Genomic DNA, 23852 nt, shown 5'->3' on the forward strand with positions numbered 1-23852 from the left:
TAGACAACCTACAATAAATTAATAAATTCGTAGAAACATAGAATCTATGAAGACTGATTCATGAAGAACCAGAACTAGAAAATCTGAACAGTCCAATAATAAGCAAGGAGATAAAATCAGTTCTCAAACACTTCCCTACAAAGAAAAGCCCAGAACAAGGTTTCTTTTCACTGGTGAATTTTACCAAACATTATTTCTTTTCCAAGCATTTAAACAAGAATTAATGTCAGTCCCTCTTAAACTCTTTTAAAAAGTTGAAGAGAAAGGAATGCTCTTAAACTCATTTTACAAGGTTAGTATGACACTGATAGCAAAGCCAGATAAGGATACTGTAAGAAAATGACAGGATAATATCCCTGACATGTATAGATGCAAAGCTTCTCAACAAAATACTAGCAAACCAAATTCAAAAGCACATTAAAAAAATAATACACCATAAGCAAGTGGGATTCATCCCTGGGATGTAGGGATGATTCCCTGTATGCAGATCAATAAATGTGACACATCAAATTAATAAAAGGAAAGATAAGAATCATCTCAATAGATGTAGAAATTGACAAAATTAACATCCTTTCATGATAGAAACTCTTGAAAAATTGGATATAGAAGGAATGTACCTCAATATAATAAAGGCTATATATGACAAATCCATAGCTAACTAAATGGTGAAAGACTGAAAGTGTTTCCTCTAAGACAGGAACAAGAGAAAGGTATCCACTCTCTGTGATCCTCTTCAGCATAGTACTGAAAGTCCTAGCCAGAGAAATTAGGCAATCCAAAGAAATCAAAGATATCCAAATTGGTAAGGAAAAAGTAAAATTATTACTGTTTGCAAATGACATGATCTTAGAAATAGAGATCCATGATCTTAGGTATAGAAAACCCTAAAGACTCCCCCCCCCACAATCCAAATTAGAACTAATAAACAAATTCAGTAAAGTTGCAGGATACAAAATAAACATGCAAAAATCAGGTACATTTCTATGCATTCACAATGAACTCTGAAAACAAAATAAATAAAGCAATCCCATTTACAATAGCATCAAAAACAATAAAATACTTAGAAATAAATTTAACCAAGGAAGTAAAAGATCTGTACAATGAAAAGTATAAGATATTGATGAAAGAAATTGAAGACATAAATAAATGAAAAGATATCTCATGTTCACAGATCAGAATTAATGTGATTAAAATGTCTCTATCACCCAAAGCCACCTATAGAGTTAATGGATTTCCTATTTATTTATTTATGTTTTATTTATTTTTAGGAGAGGGAGAGAGAGACAGTGTGAGCAGGGGAGGGTCAGAGGGGGTCAGAGAGAGAGGGAGTCACAGACTGAAACAGGTTCCAGGCTCCGAGCTAGCAGTCAGCATGAGCCCGACGCGGGGCTCGAACCCCCGAACCGCGAGATCATGACCTAAGCGAAAGTTGGACGCTTAACCGACTAAGCCACCCAGGTGCCCCTGGATTTCCTGTTTAAATGCCAATGCATTTTTACAGAAATAGAACAACAAATAATACTAAAATCTACATGGAACCACAAAAGACCTGGAAAAACTACAGAACTCTTGAACAGGAATAACAAAGCTGGAGGCATCATACTTCCTGATTTCAAACTATACTGCAAAGCTATAGTAATAAAAACAATATAGTACTGGCATGAAAACAGACACATAGACCAATGGAACAGAATCAAAGAGTATAGAAATAAATTCTCACATGTATGATCAACTCAATCTTGACAATGAAGCCAAGAATACTCAATGGGAAAAAAAGGGGTGTCTTCAAGAAATGGTGTTGGGGAAACTGGATATATACGTGCAAAATAATTTGTATCAGGGAAATTCAAACCAAAACCACAAGGAGATACTGCTTCACACCTGTTGGAATGGCTATTATCCAAAAGACAATATAACAAGTACTAGCAATGATGTGAAGAAAAGAGAATATTGTGCACTGGTGGTGATGATGCAAATTGATACAGACAGTATGGAAAGCTGAATCAAAGTTTCTCAAAAAATGGAAAGTAGAATTACCATATTATCTAGCAATCCTATTGCTGTACATATATGAAGGAAATGAAATCTCTATCTTGAAGAGACATCTGCTGTTCCATGTTTACTGCAGAATTGTTTATAATAGTCAAGACACAGAGACAACCTAAGTGTCTACTGATGGATGAACAGGTAAAACAAATGTAATATATGTATATAATGGAATATTATTCAGTCACAAAAAAGGAAACCCTGTCATTTCCAATAATATAGATAAAAGCTAAGGGAATTATACTGAGTGAAATAAGACAAAGACCAATGCTGTATAATCCTATTTATATGTGGAATCTAAAAATAAATACTGAAGTTATAGAAACAGAGAGCAACTTGATGGTTGCCAGGGGTGAGGGTATGTGGGAGATATTTGAAGGCGGTTAAAGGTTTACAAATATTCTGTTAAAAGATGAGTAATATTTGGAGGCCTAATCTGTAGGACGGTGACTATAGTTAACAATTCTGTATTGTACACTTGAAAGTTGCTAAGAGAGTAGCTCAGTCCTCAACATACACACACAAGGTAATTTAGTGAGGTAATGGATTTGTTAACTGATCTTATTATGGTAATCATTTTACAATATATTCATGTATCAAATCATCGCCTCATACATCTTAAACTTACAGAATGTTATAGATCAATTATATCTAAGTAAGGCTGTGGAAAAAAATCTATTCTACTCCATTTAACTGGGTAACTGTGAATTGAAATGAGAAATGTAAAAGCCCCTTTATTAAAGCTTAAAACTTGTAAAGGTCTGAAGAATTATCACATTAATTTAAAAATATCCTTGTCAGAATTATAATTTAATTACATTAAACACCTGAGTGTTGGCTGTGTCCTTAGGCATCCTTTTAAAAAATGCCTAATAAAAGGGCCTTATTTACTTACCTTGAATGGTTATGGAGAGCTCAAATGAAATAACATAAGTGCAAGTGCTTTAACCATGTGTACAATTATGATTATTTAAAATTCCACTCAAATTTCACCATGAAAAATTTTCTTACTAAAAACTCACTCTTTGTATATACCAATCTTCATTTTTTTTTAAACATCCTTATACGAACAATTGGAAACAAAGAAATTGGACTTTGAAGAACAATTTGCACTTAAGTTCTATTGTAAGTTATGAAAATGCAAAGTTATCCCAAAATACTTACATAAAAATAGTAATCAAAAACCTATAGACCAATGTCATTAAATAGTTCTTTATTGAAAATACCAAAAATGAAAATAATGATGATTTGGAAACATAAATATGAAATCAATTCCTTCCAAAAAATGCATATAAATTAAATTATCCCTGGAAGCTTATTACTTTACTGGGCAAAATACCAGCAATGTGCCATAAAGGCTTATATTTTCACTCAGAGCAGTGACTTCGACTTGCACCTCTCTGCCACAACTAGAGTTTCTTCACAATAGCTGAGAGTATCCCATTCACACAGCAGTCAAGTTACTCATTATTTAGAATGCTGGATATAAAATCATCTGCTTCCAATTGTTTGATGGGATGAGGTATGAAAACATTGCAAAGAACTGACAAAGAAAAGAGATTCGAAACCTGTTCTATCTCAAATGACCTCCAAAATGGAGAGGGGTCATGAGATCAATGTTTTTGCCCACCCAACAGGGCAGATGACTGAATCATCAAGAAACGGTGGCCCAGAAAAGCAACAAGACTGCAAAACAAGTCAGCACAGGAAAGAAAATAAACACAAACATAGACACCAATCTTGCTCAATATGGCTGTCAGCAGGAATATAAACTAAATTTTAGACACTGACAGTAGTCCCTTGAAACAAAGAACAGTCCACCAATCCACACATTGTGAATGTTTTAACTGGTCCAGAGGCCATATTTATTTTCAATTGCAAAGAGAAAACATCCCCAAGAGGCAAAGACAGTTGGTATTTCCTGTGTCACTGGAAAACAAGCTGAGAAAAGATACTGAATCTGTCTCCCTCCACCAGATTTACTGTGGTAGCAGTGCCTTTGCAGGGCTTGTGGTCTGGATATAAACAAGAGCAACCTTAAAGCAGAGTTCAATCTAGCTTCATTCTTAGGAAAACTTACAGCTTTCAATTTCCAAGGTGCAGTTTTGTTCATCCAGTGGGTACCGCCTTAGGTCCATCATGCAGGCAGCTGTGGTTGTGATTCTAGAAGAGAAATAGCAATGATACATATTGTTAGCTGGGCTATGGCTGGAGTTGGGAAAATTAAATCCAAGTATCAAAGAGGACAGAATTGGGCCTCTAGGAGACTGATATAAGCCAAAGTTCTAGCAAAAAAGGGTGCTACAAGTTCAGATAACCATTTTCCTTCACAAGCCTTAGGCTGATTCATTAAAAACAACAATAACAAAAAAAAAAGGATGAGACTAAATCAGTATTTTCCCAAAGTGTTGTCCATTACCTACTTGTACCAAAATCATCTGGGAGCATTTGTTAAATAGGCAGTTTCCATGCTCCGGAATGTCTGGGGGGGTGGGAGGGATGGTCCCAGGGCTCTTTATTTTTATAAGCCTTACAGGTGATTAAGAATATCAACATAGATAATTCCTCTTCCACTCACATTTGTTTCCTCCTCCTTCTAATCTAATGTTCATTAAATCTTGGATTTGACTCATCATTTTTGACATTTCTATGCATTCTATAGTACTTAGTAAGTGTTTTAATACAACACAATATCAGCCTTTCATCTATCACCTGATTTGCTCTGTGCTGAGTAATCTGATATTCTCATAACCTGTTAGAGAGCATCCTCCAATGGATTGGCAGAGTTACTTATTCAGAACACCTGAAACCTTTATAATTTTATCAGGAAGATATGAATATGCCCCTTTATTTAATTTATTTTTTGTTTAACTTTTTAAATTTTTTTTATTATTTATTTCTGAGAGAGAGAGACAGTGTGAGCAAGGGAGGGTCAGAGAGAGAGGGAGACACAGAATCCAAAACAGGCTCCAGGCTCTGAGCTAGCTGTCAGCACAGAGCCCAACCTGGGGCTTGATCCCATGAACCATGAGATCATGACCTAAGCCGAAGTCAGACACTTAACTGAGCCACCCAGGCGCCCCTGAATATGTCCCTTTAATTCTTTATATTTCTCTGTCATATTTTTTTAGAAAGAAAGAGACAGAGCATGAGCTGAGGAGAGAGAGAGAAGAGAGAGAGAAAGAGAGGGCACAAGCTGTGGAGAGGGAGAGAGAAAGAGAATTCCACAAATCTGGATCATGACCTGGAGCCAAAACAAGAGGTGGGTGCTCAAACAACTGAGCCACGCAGGCGCAACTCTGTCATTTTTTACACTAATCTTGTATTGAAGATCTACTAAAAGGAGTCAAAAAGCATATAGTTCTAAATGATTTGTTAATATATATTTTTTGATCAATACGGTAGCACAATGTCATGAAAAACACAAGTTTTAGAATACAACAGACATAGGTATAAATTCTAATTCTGTCTCACTAACTGATAGACATCAAGATGGTTAATATTCTTTAACCAACCTTAGTTTCTTTATCTATGAGAAGGGGATATTATTAACAATAATAGTTACCTAACAGGGTTTCTATAAGAATAAATTGTGTAAAGAATACAGAAGAGTACCTATATACAGTGTGTCCTTTAAATCTGCTGAAAAAAAAAAAAAAACTAAGAAGAAATTGATATTGAATTTGACCAACTTTGGCTCACTCTACTCTGAAGGACACTTTACTATGAGTTGGAAAGAGAAAAATAAGATGCAGCCCCAGCTTGGGAGAAACAGTTTCCAGCTTGATACTTTTCACTAAAAGGTTGGGTTAGAGTGTGCAAGTAATCTAGGTAGACTGAGTCTACGAAATTCTTCAGTTAGGTGTGAGAGTCCCACTCCTTAGTTGTAGGTTGGAAATATGTGATTAACTTAATGTAAGTAGTTCATACCTTGGTTACTGCTTCATTAAGATTTGTGCTCTGTTAATTTTTGTTTTTCTTTTTAGCAGCAAGTGAGTATCCTAGGGCTGATGTTCATCCCTGATACCTTCCTTTCATTCACCAGGAGTTAGCTACTCTGCCTCAGCTCCTATCCATCTCCAATGTCTCCCTCAAAATCTATGGTCTTGTTGCCTCACCTCATGTAATTATTGTAGATAGGTCTCCTGGTCTCCCCATTTGCCTCTCTACTATCCATTATCCATACAACAGTCAGGTATTTTAAAAACATAGATTAGATTTTATCATTCATCTCCTTCAAGATTTAGTGGTTCTTTTAAAAAAATCCAAAATCTTGACTATGTTCTACTGTGCCCTAAATAATCTGCCTCTTCTTAGAATCTCAATATTATCTCATAACAAGTTCTTTCTCACTATTTTCTAGTGTTTGCATTTGTTCTTTCTGCCTAGAATATGTGTCTCTCTGAACTTCACAAGTCCCTCTTTTCTGATCCTTAAAGCTCAAAAGTCACCTCCTCTAAGAGACCTTTCCCAAGCAGCCCATCCAAAGTGGCTGCCTTAACTAATGTTCCATCTTATCTGTTTATTTCCCTTAGGCAAGTATCATAACGTGAAATTATCTTGATTATTTATCTTAGTTTTCAAAAGTTTTAATGAAGTATAGTTGACATGTAATATTAAATTAGTTTCAGGTATATAACATAGTGATTTAACAGTTATGAAGCCATAAGAAAAGAATGAAATATTGTCATTCACGACAACATGGATGGACCTAACAGATATTATGCTAAGTGAAATAAGTCACATACAGAAAGACAAATGCCATTTGATTTCACTTATATGTGGAGTATAATAAACAAAACAAATGAACAAACAAACAACAACAAAGGGAGAAACAGACTCATAAATATAGAGAACTGGTGATTGCCAAAGGGGGGGTAGGAGGATGGGTGAATTAAGAGGAAATAATTTTTTCTTTCTTCTTTCTTCCTTCCTTTCTTTTCCTTTCCTTTCTTTTCTTTCTTTCCTTCCTTTTCTTTCTTTCAGTTTCTTCCTTCCCTTTCGTCCTTCTTCCTTCCTTTGCTTTTCCTTCCTCCCTCCCTTCCTTCCTTCCTTTCTTTCTTTCTTTCTTTCTTTCTTTCTTTCTTTCTTTCTTTCATTTCTCTCAATAAAATGTAAGCTGTTGAGGGGCATAGGTTTTGTTGTAAGGCACAGATTTATTGTAAGGATACAATAAACATCTGTTGGATAAATGAAAACATGAATTATAAAGAGGCAAGCAGTTGGTTTTGCTGATTGTAAATCTTTTCTCTTGCTGCATTATTTCTCCTCTTTTCTTAAACTTATAACATGCTTTAAGTTTTAGGGCTTCTTATATTTTTAACAGTAAATACATTTTAATCCATTTAATTAACATTGCATAAATAGTACTAGAGTTTATCTTATCATCAAACTGATTGTTTCTGCTTTCCCGGATTCTTACCAAATACTTATATTTTACAAATTCTAAAAATTATATAAAATTAAAATTCACAATTAATTATTTACTCAGGGCTTACAAATGATAATTTATTTTGGCTATGCAATATGTGACTGAATTTTTCACTGGCCTACTGATTTCCTTCCTTCCTTCCTTCTCTTCTTCCTTTCTGCCTTTCTTGCTTGTTTCCTTCCTTCCTTCCTTTCTCTCTCTGTCTTTCTCTCTCTTCCTTTCACATGTAGCTACAACCTGAATTGTTACTAACATACAGAAGCCTGTATTATGTAGAAGATAAATTTACAAAGAAAATAAAATTACATATATGATGGGCATACCAAAACTCCCATGTTATTTCTGTAAAATAGCAGAAATAATCCCCATCTTGAGAAACTAGAGAAAATTAACTTCATCTGATATAATGAACACAAAGGACATTAAAGGTACAAGGGCATACATATGATTAAAAAAATGAGAGCCATAAACAGATGCTCAACAGTGTAAATGAGGTGAAGTTTACAATAGCTACTATATAGGTTGTGGTTCGCACTTTCTGCTGATACATATTCATGTCAACTAACATCTGTGAACTAGTGCTGTACACATTAGTGCTATGAACAAGAAAAATGAATTGACTAATGTTATTGCAGAAGAAATGAGTTTCTACTCACATTTAAAAAATAAAGATGAAAGTGTTTTTCTGACATAAACAAAATTTATATCAGTGTTTTACTTTTTTAATGCTATACTTCACTATATATATATATATATATATTTTTTTTTTTTTTTTCCCTAGTCAATGCTTGCAAGGCATTTGTGTCTCCTGTTGGGTTAAAGCAGAAAGTCTATGGACAAAATAATCCATTTGGGATCCTGTTCATATAGACCAGAATAAATGAGCTAGGATGAAACACTTAGATCCTAGGATACTTGGTTGCTTCTGAAAACTTGAATTAAAAACTTGCCAACCTAATTTGTTGTGAGATGATGAAGGTAAGAAGAGATCTGTAACTCATAAAATGTTCTGTAATTTTTGTTATTACCACCTGCTAATGAGCAAATACAGTGACAACTCATTTGACCAGTGGCTAATAATTGGAAATATGTATATGTATATATTTGTATACAAGAAGAAATGTAGAATACCCAAGGAGTTATAGTAAAAGAAAAGCAGAGAGGGGTGCCTGGGTGGCTTAGTCAGTTTAGCATTTGACTCTTGATTTCAGCTCAGGTCATGATCTCACGGGTTCATGAGATCAAGCCCCATGTTGGACTCTGTGCTGAAGGTGCAGAGCCTGCTTGGGATTTTCTCTCTCCCTCTCTCTCTGCCTCTCTCTCTCTCAAAATAAATAAACACTAAAAAATAGCAAAGCAGAGCTAAATTATATGATGTGAACAGCAGGCAAACACAAAAATAAGCAAAAATTATGCTATATATGTATATAGAACTCTAACAGATTTGAACACAAAGTACAGACATGTGTTAACAAACCTGCATCTTTTCCATGTGTTTTGTGATATCAGGAACTACAATTGTTTTTGTCTTATTTGTATTTCAAACACTTTGCCAGGTCCCTGGTACATATCACTAAACTCAGAATAAAATAGTAATGATAATAATAAAACAAAGAGAAAGAAAATAATTCATAAAAAATTCTTTTTTTTAATGTTTATTTTTTTTTAAAGAGAAAGAAAGAGAGAGAGCATGAGCAGGGAAGGGACAGATAGAGAGAGAGAGGGAGACACAGAATCTGAAGCAGGCTCCAGGCTCTGAGCTGTCAGCACAGAGCCCGATGTGGGGCCCGAACCCACAGCTACCAGGTGCCCCGTAAGTATTCTTTTTTTTTTTTTTTAATGTTTTATTTACTTCTAGGAGAGAGAGAAAGAGACAGCACGAGCAGGGGAGGGTCAGAGGGAGAGGGAGTCACAGACTGAAACAGGCTCCAGGCTCTGAGCTGGCAGTCAGCACAGAGCCCGATGCGGGGCTCGAACCCACGAACCTCGAGATCAGGACCTAAGCGAAAGTCGGACGCTTAACCGACTAAGCCACCCAGGCGGTAAGTATTCTTAAACTGAGAATTTTGATGTAATTCTCTATATTAAGTAGCTCATTAAATTTATGTAAAAAATTCTAAAATCATAGAAATATGGAAGCTACTCAGAAATGAATTTATTTAGAAAACTCAAGGGCCAACATCAAAATCTTTTCTTTGAAACTTATGATTCATAGCATTGCTTAGTTTCTCTAGGAACAAATCAATACAGATATACTTAATGGGGTTTTCATGAACATGCCATTCTGAATCCTGATAAACATCCTTAATGGGCCTTAAATTACTTAACACTAGTACTAGGATTCTTTGAAGTGAAGCTAGTAACTCATTATATAGGTATCTGATTACATTTTAAGACCACTATGAAATATGTATAGTGTTGTCTTCAATCATAGGAAATAGTCAATGATGCTTTCAGAATGTACCTCATTTACCTGTCACAAATTTTCTACAGTTACAGTTGAAAATGTGTCTTCATTGGGGCTGAATATTATTACATGAGGAAAGCCACCTTTGGAGAATGCCAATATTCTGACTGGGCTAAAGATCTCTGGAGAAACTTTTTGTTCCTTAGCCATTAGGCCTTGTCATCCAAAAATAAATTGTATCATAAAATACTGACATAGTACAAGAAAACTACATATGTAACATAGCCTAAAACAGTCACTAAAGGCACCTATAAAATCAAGACATACAACAGCTAGGCCAGCAATTTGCATCAAATCCATACAAATATTTTATAGTGTTATTACCTGATATTTAGCGATGCTACCACATCATTCCAAGATTGAAAATAATCAAAGATAGTTATTAGGTAATAATAGATGCCTTTGCCTCTCAGCCTATAGGACATAACTCAGCATCATAGTTAATGTGACTTGCTTTGCTTCTTTCAAGAGTCTTCATGACAGGCTTCTGGCGCTAGAATATATGGTCAAACATGTGCCTTGACAGGTGAGAACTTTGTTAGGATTTCAACCAGAGATGATAAGAAAATGACACTGGACTTCTACTTTGATTTCTTTATCTAGATAACCATCCAATTATTCTACACATACAAAATTATTCTTTTCAGTATCTTTGTATGTTTTTTAAAGAAAATCAGATGTCTTATCCCCAACTATATTCAAACATTTCATCTAATTGACAGTATGTTTTTTACTTTGTTCAAAATGCACATTAACTTAAAAGTACAACTTACTCTAATTACAAAGGATAAGGGGATCCTATAGTATGAGTGAGCATCATTACTAGAGAAAAATTATGATGTTAAAACAAGTCAATTATCTATATCTATCTATCTATCTATCTATCTATCTATCTATCTATCTATCTATCTATATTTGCTAGCTGTAAAACAAACTAAAAACTTCAGGTGTGGGTGGGGGAAGATCTAAAATCAAGCATTAGAGTTAAAGTTGAAAATTTGAAAGTCCTAAGAGCTCATCTGAGTCACTTCTCAATAAAGTAATTTAAAAAATTTTTGCTTCTTGGGGAACCTGGGTGGTTCAGTCGGTTAAGCATCCAACTTTGGCTCAGGTCATGATCTCACGGTTCATGGGTTCGAGCCCCACATCAGGCTATGTGCTAGCTCAAAGACAGCTAGCTCAAAGCCTGGAGACTGCTTCAGATTCTGAGTCTCCCTCTCTCTCTCTCTGACCCTCCCCTGCTCTCTCTCTCTCTCAGAAATAAATAAAACATTAAAAAAATTTTTTTGCTTCTATATCCTCAAGGAGATTGGATACTGTTTTAGTCTCACAATAATTTTATTTGGGAAGCTAATTTCTCACATATATCCCTCTTGTGATATGCTCTTGCATTTTGTAGAGGAGGTTAGAGCATTAGTTATGACTTGGATGACCCACTTTGGCATTCTTGCAAGTAATAAACATATCTCCGATTCACTGATCACTTAATGAGTTCCAGACATCATCTAGTGTTGCTTAAATGGAGCATCTTATTTAATATGAGTATGATATTATTATTCCTATTTTATAGATAAGAAGATTGAGGCATGGAAAGGTAGAGTATTTTTCCCTAGTAGTCACAGAATGAGTGGTGGAGTTGGGATTTAAATTTAGGATATCTGACTCTATAGCCCACATACTTAACTACTATGCTATAACTAACTAGCTAGTTGACCTTGATAAAGTCATTTAGCTTCTCTGGAGAGCTGACCAATTTCTGAAATCCCATACGAGCCTGGAAATTCTATAATCCTATGAAAATACATTACATGTTCTGTGACCCTGTATATTTTGTAATTGTGTTTTACCCACACATTCAAATGCTGTATTTCACAGCTGTTCATTCTGTTTTAGTCAATTATGTAGATTAGCCTACCCCAGACAAGCAAATACAGGCCTCTCCCCAAGGAGTCCCACTTAATATTCTCCCCTGATTGAAGGTCTCCCTCAGCATTTTTCTTCCAGCCTATGCTCTTGATTTACCTCCACAGAGTCCTTCTGCTTAAATTAAAATCTCTAACACTCATGCATAATTGTTTTTAAAAGCTCTTTACAAGTCCTCATATAGAGTCACATGCGCCAGTATGCTCAACTTTGTAATCACCAAAAAAAGTAAGATTGCTAGCAATCATGGTCCCATTTGATAAATCGTGCATTTCAGATTAGAGCTATTTGTACTCTTCTGCAGCTGTTTGGCCTTCTGTGACTCTGCTTTTCTGGAATTTTATCCTCCGTAAAGATCCTGTGACCATTTAAGGGCTACACAGGTTTCTGCTACAAATCCAGGTGCTATTATCAAAGACATTTCCTTAAATAAGATGCCTGTATAATCCAAACAGCACTATCTAACAAAATTTCATTTTGTGAATATATAAATCCTACTCAACCAAAAATATTAATTGATATGGACATACAGTCTGAGCCTTTGTTCTTCTGCAGTGAGGCCCTTAAAGATTTATTTTTTTTGAGAGAGAGAGAGTGCAAGCAGGGAAGGGGCACAGAGGTGGACAGAAGATCTGAAGTGGGCAAAAGGGAGCCCAACGCGGGTCAAACTCAAGAGCCTTAAGATCATGACCTGAGTCAAAGTCAGATGCTCAACCAAGCGAGACAGCCAGGCACCCCAGTCAGTCCCTTATTTACCAAGATTTCCCACGTTCCATTCCTGATGGTCTCATCTGCAAATCGTGGGCTTATATCAGGAATGAGAATATGCTTACTTCTCTCTCTAAGTTATGTCTTAAAGGAAATCTGAGTTCCTGAGGAAAAGCAATCATTCCATTTTTTGATTCCTAATATAACAACTGAAATTTGACTTCAGATCACTGTAAGTGATTTAGCTGACCCTGAGCCACTTACCAACTAGAAAGACATATAGCTGAGATTTTGATGATTTCAATAGTGATTTTGTTTGTTTTTGAAATTTAAAACAGTGTTCAGGTATGCTAGAAACGTTTTGCTGCATTTATTAACATATATGTAAAATATTTAATTTTGATTTTTAACACATTAGAGTCATAATATTTCAGAATAAACTAATCAATTTTATTCTAGTCATTTATTTTTTTTTATTTTATCTTAACAAAATAAGTGTCTCGCAGATGCTGATTTATAGCTCGCTAGTGAGAGACAGGTTACAACCTCACCTGGGTCTTTGCCTTTCCACCTCTATCCTCTATCCTTAATCACTATGTTCTGTGGCCTTATGTACTAGAATGTTTGGACTTCAAAAACTGTCTCCCTGATTCTCTAACTTCAGGTTGGATTTGGCCAATGGGAAGCAGACCAGGAGTTTAGAGGAGGGAGGAGAGAGACCAGGGCAACTGTTTTCTAGGGTCCCTCCCTGTGGATGCCTTGTTCTCCCTCTTCAAGTCTGGCACACTAGGCAGCGAACAGCAACCTGCTGATCCTGTATCTGAGAGGGAGGAAGTGCTGTTCTGTTTCTTTGTAAACTGCCCTTTTAATACATTGTCCTCAAACCTATCCCATTTTCAGTATGCCATCTGTTTCCTGTTGGGGCCTTGACTGATAGAATATATTGCAGAAATGTAACCTAAAATCTGAGGTTTCTTGAGTTACACTGTTAAAAAATTAGACACATTCCATTCTCAGGTCCTTTGTCTTGGGATTTTAGGAATGAGGGGATGAAGATTCCTTCTACCTTAAATGAACTTCCTCCTTCTGTGACTGCAGTCTCAGTTCATCCTAGCCCACTAGGAAGCCTTCTCCCTCCATGTAGCTAACACAGCCCTAACTCCCCTCCTCACTGGTCACTGTTATATTGCATTTTATTCCTTTCATTATACTTGTCATTATCTGAAATTATCCTGTGTGTACATTTGCTTGTTCACTATTTTCTGTCTCTCTAGTAGATTCAGGGTCTATTTGAAGTTGGGTTTCCCAACTTCCAGGATGCTTATCAGGCATCGTCACCTATGAAAGAAAGGGAGAAGAAGCAGGACTGAACACAAAAAATGTCAGTGCAGGTTTCAGGCCAATGACATGGAAGTTCTGGAAGAAATATGGCCATCAAAGCACCCACATGGGCCTGAAATGGCCTTTAAACCATCTCCCTCCCCACCACTGCCTCGCCCCTCCCCCACTTTGTTTGAGCAGCTAACATTCAGCATCTGAGTAAAAGACATACCCTATTAAAAGTTCAGAGAAACATTTTTTTGGTGGTAGATCCAGCTTCTAACATGCTCACAACATATTTTCCTTGCTGCACATGGTTGCAACTGTGATAATCTTAACCAGTAAAGTAAAATAGGCTTTACTGCTTTGTTACTGTCACAATTATGTTTTAAACACACAAAAAAGAATTACACAAACCTGCCTCCTGTCATGTACTGGAAACTCAACTTGCACCTTCCAAATCCAACAAAATCTACAAACATTGCAGTCTCTGGCTTTCCTGCCACTCTAATCTCTGATGGCAAAAGATTTCCAAATAAAAGGCAGTTTTACTATTTAAAATTTAAGTCTTTTACATGAAACAGGCACCAAATATGTGGGAAAATGCTTAACACCATTAGAAACCACAAATTTGTATAAATAGAAATTACGCTGTGACTATTATTGCTTATCAAATAAACAAAAATGTACAGAAATTATAATATTCAGTACTACAGATTGTGGGGGGAATACACCCTCTTATGCTGGTGGTAGAACTGTAAATTGGTACAAATTTTCTGGATGGTAATTTGACAATACTAATCAAAACCCACCAAATGCGCAAGCTTTGTTTCTGAAATTCTACTTTAAGAAGCTAATGTGAAAACAAAATCATGCAAAACTATATACAAAGATGTTACACAAAGATGTTCAGTACAACTTTAAACTAGGCAGAAATGGAAACATTTTATATACTTAAGTAATAAGGGTAATTAAATACATTTTGATTTAGTAACATGATGCAATAAAAACACTTTAAGAAGAGTGTGGACATAGAAAAGTACTCTTGATTTTTTTTTCAGAGAAAAAAATTAGAAAGCAGTGCAGCACAATCCCATATTTATTTATAAAGGTATATTGGTGCACAGTTAAATGACTATAAGTACACTAAAATAAGCAATGGGAATGTAGTTGGTTTTTAATTTTTTTATACTTTCTGTAGATTTATTGCTTTTGTGATGAAGGTATATTGCTTTTCTCTCCAAAAATATGTTAAGATAATTTTCCCTGTCTGCTTTAGTCTCCACGAAGACTATTCATAACTACTTGCTTATTCTATTTGCAGTGGCATTTGTACTGTATTGAGAACATCTGATAACACAGGGGATACTTAGATTCCATGAGTTGGAAATGTTGGTCAGCATGCTAATTGGATTCAATGTAGGCACTTCAATAAATTTCCTATGCTATTAAAATGTTGGCAGAAAGATCATTTGCTTATGGATTCTCAAGGTAGACGAGATGATTAAATCATGTACAGATATACAAATACCTTTCAAGTGAGTAAATTTTTCTCATAAAATCTCTGTAATTATAGTTCTTACTTGAACCTCTCCAGTGATTTGGAACTCACTCTTTCTGAAAGAACCCTATTCCATCTTTGAAAACTATGATTACCAGAAAGTTTTTCTACATTTAATAGAAGATTCTATTTCCTTAAATGTAAATTATTTAATTCATATAATTTTCAGTTTTTGTCAAGGAAGTGTTTGTTTTACTTAGTGATTCATTAGAGTTTTTGATGGTTTTTTATTATCAAAGCCATAAATCTTTCATATTTTTGTTTCTTAAATTGCCTCATGTCTAGACAATCCCTCTCCATCCTAAAATGAGATAAAGTTTTACTATATTTCTTGCTTTTTCATGGTTTCAAATTACACAGTAATTTGTAAATCCATTTCAAATTGACATTGATATATTGTGTGCACTGAGGACATACCTAGCATTTTTCATGGAAACAATGGGCTACCATTTTTAATTAGCAAATTGACATTTTTAATGTAATAAATGGTGAGAATATGGATAAACTGAGATTCTCATAATTGCTGGTAAAAATATTGATTCAACCTTTATAAAGGGCAATTTAGTTATCAGAACCTTTCACATATTGGCCAGTGTTTCACTTTTGGGGATTTATTGAGGGAAAGAGAAGATAAAGATACATGTACAAGGTCATTCATCGTGCATGACACAGAATAGTGAGATGTGGTGGGAAAGTTTTGGTAAACTGATGTTACACATAGATAGATTCTCACACACACGAGCACAGAAATAAAAAAAAAAAAGAAAAGAGGCCTTGGAGATGAATAGTCTTTGTCTCAGGTCTTAATTCTGCCTCTTGCTGTGTGACCTTGAACCAACATATAAAGAAGAGCTGCTACAATGCAAAAAGTCCTTTTGAACTCTGGACTGGTATTTCTTCAGAATTCTATGGAAGCATGACTTTGAGAATCTCACCAAAAAGCAAGTAAGACTAACTTTCTTTTCACTTGGGGAAATCACTTTATTGATCCAGAAGTGTTTAGTTACTTACGATGAAATTCTGAAGTGAGTGTGGAGAGTGGCAAATGTGGGTCATAGCAACTAAACACTGAAATTCAGAGAGCCCTATCCAACTAGAGGCTGATTAAAATAACAAAATTTAGATGCTAAGTTTGAGAAAAAAATGTGTATTTGAAAAATTTCTACAAAAACACATCTATAATGCAAGGTTGAAAATATAAGAGGAAAGACAAATATCGCCTTGTACCAAAGATGGCATGCTTTAGTAAGAGGCTTAATTGACTAAAGGGTTAACACAGAATAAAGTGGTTCATAGTTTTATAAATGGGGCCATTTTGAAGAAGGCTTTCAAAGAAATAGATGAAGCCCACAAAAAAGCATAAATACATTAAAATGACCATTTACAATGAAAATTACTAAAAGTTTATTATGGCACATTGCAAAAAGGCAAGAATGAAAACAGGCACATCTAATTTTGGGATAGAAAATGAAAGCTGGTATCAGGAGCTATCTGAAGGGAAAAGGTATGTGGCACTGTTTTTATAAGGTCAATTTCACTTTATCAAAGCTGGAGAGGGGAAACAGAACTGGAAGAATGAGAGCATGGAAAACTAAGTTAAAGAATGGCTGTGCTGTAAATATTTTGCTTAATTTGCCAAACCAATCTCTCTGTCTCTCTGTTCCTCTCTCTAGAAAAATAAAAAGAATTTGCCAAAATGGCTTCATAATTCAGTGAAATGTTATTGACTATTAAAACCTGAAAATTAATTGTTTAGCAAATGGCTGGACGAGCTCTGCTGTTCCAGCTGGAGAATAGAGAGTAGACAGATATAATAACAGCCTCTATTTATACATAGGGCTCAAGGGAGTGATGATTTGCTGTTCACATTTCTGCTATGGACCAAAGGGTAGCTATGGCCATAAATTCTAACATGAAGGACATGGAAGATTTAGGTTAAATAGAAAGATGACTTGGCTGGTCATGAGGGTTATAAAATAATGAAATGGCTCCCCAGAGGAGATTGTAGATTTCCCTTTCTGAAGATGATGTGTAAAGAATAGGCTCATCTGTCAGGGTGATGAAGGGGGTGGGGGTTGATGGGGGGGGGCTAACCATGGCATAAGGGGAATCTCAGTGACGGCGTGTACTTTCTGGTTCACTAAAGCAATGTCTATCTTTAATTTTCAGCAACCGGAGCAAATGTCCAAATCCTTTGCAGCCTCAGCACACCTTTGCTAATTTGGCTTGTAATGGATTTCAGCTTAATAAAACAGACAATAACTTCAGGACTTGCTAAATGTAATTAAATAACTAAAGAGTTGTAATACAGCCTATAAATGTTAAAGTATTCCAATGAGTGCTTAATGACAACAAGGGCTAGGGAAAGATATGTTTCTGTCAGGTAATTATTAACAAAACCATTCAAGACTATCCTTACAGCATTGGGATGCAACATTGTGTGTTGGTTATAATTTTTATGCTCACTGTTCACATTTGCTAAGGCATTTGTGGTGGTGTAGTGCTACAATGTTGCTAATGAGTAATTACTTCTAGAGCAATTGTTTTAAGTGATTTTGTTTTAAGTGTTTTGAGATGTATTGTATCACTGAGACACAACTGATTTTATATTTGCTTTCTTAATAGACTTCTTGTCTTCCCCCAAACCCCACCGAAAAGCACATTCAACTAACTTTCCTTGACAGGAAAAATAAATAGAGTAATAATTGCTAAATGCAAGCCATCCCTGAGAGAAACATGATGCAACAAACTAATGTCTATTCATTCTTAACCTACCATTAGGGAGTTAACGAGAGTATACGGACTTTGAGTCAGACATGTATTAATTTAAAAACTGAAAATATGCAAATTTGTCATACTTGGTCAATGAGTTTGAGAAAGATTTAACCTCCTGAATTGTACTATACCTGAATGACAATAAAGGGAACCTATCCATAGTGGGTCTACACTTTGTATGGTGCTTGCTAAGAACTGGAGATAATATTTTATAAAATTATTATAATGTGGTCTTTGGTCTTAAGACCTTAAAATCAAAGCCCAGCTATAGATCAAATATATAGGAAGGAAGTGATTTAGTAGGATATTAGTTTTATAACATTCTATTGATTATTTAACCTCTTTGGGTGCCTGGGTGGCTCAGTTGGCTGAGCATCCTACTTCAGCTCAGGTCATGATCTCATAGTTCATGGGTTCAGGCCCCATGTTGGGCTCTGTGCTGACAGCTGGGAGCCTGCTTCAGATTCTATGTCCCCTTTATCTCTGCCCCTCGCTTGCTCATGCTCTGTCTCTCTCTTTCAAAAATAAATGAACATTGAAAAAATTAATTATTTAACCTCTTTGAGCCTCAATAATAATAATAGCATGCCAACAATAAGGACATTTACCTCTTAGGGATGTATAAACTTAAACAATACATAAAAAATATTTAGCATGGAATAAGCAATCCTTCAAATTTTAGTAATGAATATAAATATATTTATTTTCTATTTATTATTATTAGGCATATGTGTTAAGTATGAATAATTTGTATTATATGATCTCCAATTAGGAAGAGGATTGGAAGCCAAATCAGCCATTGCAGAAAAAATAAACTATCAACCAAGTGATGGAGGACAGATAAATTTTCACTAGATAGAATGCAGTTCGGAAGGTTTTCTTGTCAGTATGGTGCAGTTGGAGCTCATGCTCGGAGCCAGGACATATGGATAAAACGTACAGAGAAACTTGTGTGGCAAGCAAATTTGTTGAGGTTCTGGATGGAGGCTGGATGAAGTAGTTGACTTTAAGTTCCAGGCAACTTACTTTATATTTTATCCACTGAAAACTGCAGAATATAGTATGATACAATATGAAACAAAGTGTTAAAATTATGATATACCTAATTCTGATTTATGCATTACACTATCAGACACCTAGAGGGTCCAGCTTATGGCCTCTGTAGTATGTGGAGCAGGCTCAACATAAGACAAGTGGGAACGGTGAGGACTGGGGTAAGCTGCAGATACCTTGTCTGAACAAAGTATCTATTTCTCAGTTCTAGCTGACTGTTGCTATGTGGAAAATAAGGCCCAATGTTTCTAGTCTTCAGATTATTAAATAAACAATTAGAAAATATGAATTTAAAAGTGAGATGTCCTAATTTTTAAGTTTTAAAATTTTTTCTATTTTTTTTTTGGAGAGAGAGAGAGAGAGAGACAGAGCACCAACGGGGTAGGGCAACAGAGAGGGAGACACAGAGTCTAAAGCAGGCTCAAGGCTCTCAGTTGTCAGAACAGAGCCTGACACGGGGCTCAAACACACGGACCGTGAGATCATGACCTGAACGCAAGTCTGATGTTTCACCGACTGAGCTACCCAGGTGCCCCAGATGTCCTAATTTTTTAAAGTACTGTGTTGGTCAAATGAAATACCTCCATGAATTGGATATGTTCTGAGGGCTGACAGGAGGCATCCCTAGATATAATCTGTAATATGATAAATGAAGAAAGCAAGTCTCTGAGACATTAAATGATTCACCCTAATTGATACAGAGGTTGAGTTAGATGTACCACTGGAATCTGAACCAATGATAATTTTATCCAAAATTAACTACGTCTCACTGGGGGCTAAGGCTTTGTTCTAGTCAGTATGGAACCATGTGGACACATGCCCCAAACCAGGATATCTCTGAAGTTTCAGTGCAATCTTAATTGTATTAATATATGTCTTTAAATTCAAGATTATTTTTCATTACAGTCTCAAAGTAAACAAAGTAGCAGATGGATGCAGGTCAAAATAAAATTTAAAAAGTAAGTGTGAGTATTGGTTCCCTTTTCTTGGCATTAGTGCAGTAGAGAGAAAAGAACATGTCCTGGGGAGTCATTCGATCATAAAGACTTGAGTAAACACTAGTGTTTAGCATTTACTACTCATGTCATTTGAGGATGTCAGTTTGCTTGTCTTTAAAATGGAAATAATGATGTCTAGCATGTAGGACTGCTAGAGAATAACATGTAACTGGATAATTTGGTGGCATGCTACCATAACCACTTGAATGATTATGTCATAAAACTTGTTTTTCAAACATTTATTTAAGAAAGTCAAGGAAAGAATGAGTGATTTAAGAATGGGGAAAGGATGTTCTGATGCTAACAGCTAGAGTCAAGTTCCCTAGGAAGTGTAATTTAAAACTCAGCAATGATAACAATAAATTAAATTACTAAAAAAAAAAAAACTGCTCTACCACTCATATAATATAGATTAGTGAAAAATTCAGACATTATTAAAGCAGAAATATGTAAGGATTAGTTACACAGAGTATTTTTATTAAGATTAATTGCTTTTATAATGTATTATAAGATAGAAAAATTGTGAGTTAAAGCCAATTTTCACAGTTAAAGGAAATGAGCTGAGTTACTGTAAATCTTCAAGAAAAGATCTGCTTCAGATTCTGTGTCTCCCTCCACATATGCACACACACACTCTCTCTCTCTCTCTCAAAAATAAATAAATATTTTTTAAAAAGATTATAATGTGAGCCTAAAGGCCTTTAATGAAGACATGTATTTTCCAGATTCTCTAAGTGCCCATCCTTCCAGATTCTCTTCACTTAGTAATCCATCCAGGCCTAGTGGATGTTTGACTCTGTGACTCTGGCTTGAAGATACAGGATACCTCAGGGATATTGCAGATTTGGTTCCAGATCAACACAATAAAGTCAGTATCACTATAAGGTGATTCAGGTGAATTTTCTGGTTTCCTAGTAATATAAAAATTATGTTTACACTATAATCTATTAAATCTATAATCGATTATAATCTGTTAGGTGTGCAATAATATTATGTTTAAAAATAATGTGCACAACTTAAAATACTGTATTGATAAAAAATGTTAACAATTATCTGATCTTTCAATGAGTTGTCATTCTTTTGCAAGTGGAATATCTTTCATCAACGTTGACATTTGCTGACCCATCATGGTGAGAGTTGCAGAAAGCTGCATTTTCTTAATGCCAATTAAGAAATTTTCAAATGCCAATTTCTTAAAATAACACAACAGTGAAGTTTGTTACACTGACTGACTCTTTCCTTCACAAATAATTTCTCTGTAGTATCAGAGCAGACAGCACTTTGATAGCATTTTACACACAGCAGAAATTCTTTCAAAATTGGTGTCTGTCCTCTTAAATCTTACTACTGGTTTATCAACTAAGTTGATGTAATATTCTAAATGCCCTGTTGTCATTTCAACAATTTCCACAGCATCTTCACCAGGAGTAGATTCCAACTCAAGAAACTACTTCCTTTGCTCACCTATAAGGAGCAACTCCTCATCCATTCCAATCTTATCATGAGATGGCAGTAAGTCAATCCCATCTTCAGGATCCACTTCTTCACTGGAGTAAGTAACTGCAGAGGTGGTGGAGATAGCAAGAGAACCACATCTGCAGTTACTTCCTCCAATGAAGTCTTGACTCCCTCAAAGTCATTCATGCAGGTTGGAATCAATTTCTTCCAAACTCTTGTTCATGTTGATCCTTTGACCTCTTTCCATGAATCACAAATGTTCTCAGTGGCATCTAGAATGGTGAATCCTTGAAAGAGGTATTCAACTTACTTTGCCAAGATCCATCAGAAGAATCATTATCTATGGAAAGTATTACTTTATGAAATATATTTCTTAAATAATAAAACTTGAAAGTCACAGTTACTCCTTGATCCATGGGCATGTTGTGTTAGCAGGCATGCAAACAACATTAATGATGTTGTACATCTCCACCAGAGCTTTTGGGTGATTAGATGCTATACAATGAGCATTAATATTTTGAAAGGAATCTTTTTTTTTTTTCTGAGCAGTAGGTTTCAACAGTGAACTTAAAATATTCAGCAAACCATGGTGTTAACAGATGTGCTGTCATCCAGGAGTTGTTGTTTCATTTGTAGAACAGAGGCAGAATAGATTTAGTGTAATTGTTAAAAGCTCTTGATTTTCAGAACATAAATGAGCTTTGGCTTCCACTTAAAGCTACCAGCTGCATGAACTCCTTACAGGAGAATCAGCCTATCCATTGAAGCTTTGAAGTCAGGCATTGACTTCTCCTCTCTAGCTATGGATATCCTAGAAGGTATTTTCTTTTAATAAAAAACTGTTTTGTCTACATAGAATATCTGTTGTTTAGTGTAGTCACCTTATCAGCTTTCTTAGACAGGCCTTCTAAATACCTTGCTGCAGCTTCTACCACAGTGCTTGCTGCTTCACTTTGTACATTTCTATTAGGAAGATGACTTCTTTCCTTAAACCTCATGAACCAACCTCTACTAGTTTCAGACTTTTCTTCTGCAGGCTCCTCACCTTTCTGAACCTTCACAGATTCAAGAGAGTAAGGGCCTTGCTCTGCATTAGGCTTTGGCTTAAGGGAATGTTGTGGCTGATTTAATCTTCTATTTAGACTACTAAAACTCTTTCCATATTAGCAATACAGCTGTTCTGCTTTCTTTCTTTTTTTTTTTCACTCTTAAAAACTTAGTTCTCATTTAATTTTTTTCTTTTTTTCTTTTTTTTTTTTTTACATATAGTTTATTGTCAAGTTGGTTTCCATATAACACCCAGTGCTCATCCCCACAAGTGCCCTCCTCCATGCCCATCTCCCCCCTTCCTCTCCATACCCATCAGTCCTCAGTTTGTTCTCAGTATTCAAGAGTCTTTCATGGTTTGCCTCTCTCCCTCTCCCCCACTATTTCCCCCCTCCTTCTTCTCCCCCTTGGTCCTCAGTTAAGTTCCTCCTAATCTTCCTATACGTGCAAACATATGTTCTGCTTTCTTATTGTTCATGTGCTCAACAGAGTAGCATTTTTAATTTCCTTTGAGAGCTGTTCCTTTGCTTTCACAACTCGAGAGGCTGGCACAGGAGGCTGAGCTAGCTTCCCACTTACCTCAGCTTGGAACATGCCTTCTTCACTGAGCTAAATCATGTCTAGCTTTTGATTTAAAGTGAGAGACATGTGAATCTTCCCTTCACTAAAACACTTGGAGGCCACAAAAGGGTTATTAACCAGCCTAATTTTAATACTGTTGTGTCTCAGAAAACATGGGGGCTTGAGGTGAAGGGAAGATCTGGGGGGAATGGTCACTTGGTAGAATAGTCAGAATGCATATAACAGTTATCAATTAAGTTTGTCATCTTATGGGGAGCAGTGTGTGATACCCCAAAACAATTAGAATAGTAACATTAAAGATCACTGAACACAGATCACTGTAACAGATATAATAATTATGAAAATTTTGTAAATTTTGTGAGAATTACCAAAATGTGACACAGAGACATGAAATAACCAAATACTAGAGGGAAAATGGTGCAAAGAACATTGTTTGATGTAGATTGCTACAAACCTCCAATCTGTGAAAACAATGCCATTGCC

The 23852-nt window shown here is 35.6% G+C and overlaps 1 protein-coding gene across 3 annotated transcripts in view; it reads right to left on the reverse strand.

Annotated features, from left to right (window-relative positions):
- Positions 1-3913: 3913 nt before the first annotated feature.
- Positions 3914-23852, reverse strand: part of LOC120221789 (gamma-aminobutyric acid receptor subunit beta-2-like) — a 126884-nt gene continuing 106945 nt past the window's right edge. For all 3 annotated transcript variants that reach the window (XM_039219364.1, XM_039219365.1, XM_039219366.1), the window contains exon 6: positions 3914-4209. In XM_039219364.1, coding sequence (XP_039075295.1) covers positions 4113-4209 — 97 coding nt within the window. In that variant the 3' untranslated portion in view covers positions 3914-4112. The remainder of the gene's footprint in view (positions 4210-23852) is intronic.

Source organism: Hyaena hyaena, unplaced genomic scaffold, assembly GCF_003009895.1.
Source record: "Hyaena hyaena isolate Hyena2069 unplaced genomic scaffold, ASM300989v1 scaffold_814, whole genome shotgun sequence".
NCBI lineage: Eukaryota > Metazoa > Chordata > Mammalia > Carnivora > Hyaenidae > Hyaena > Hyaena hyaena.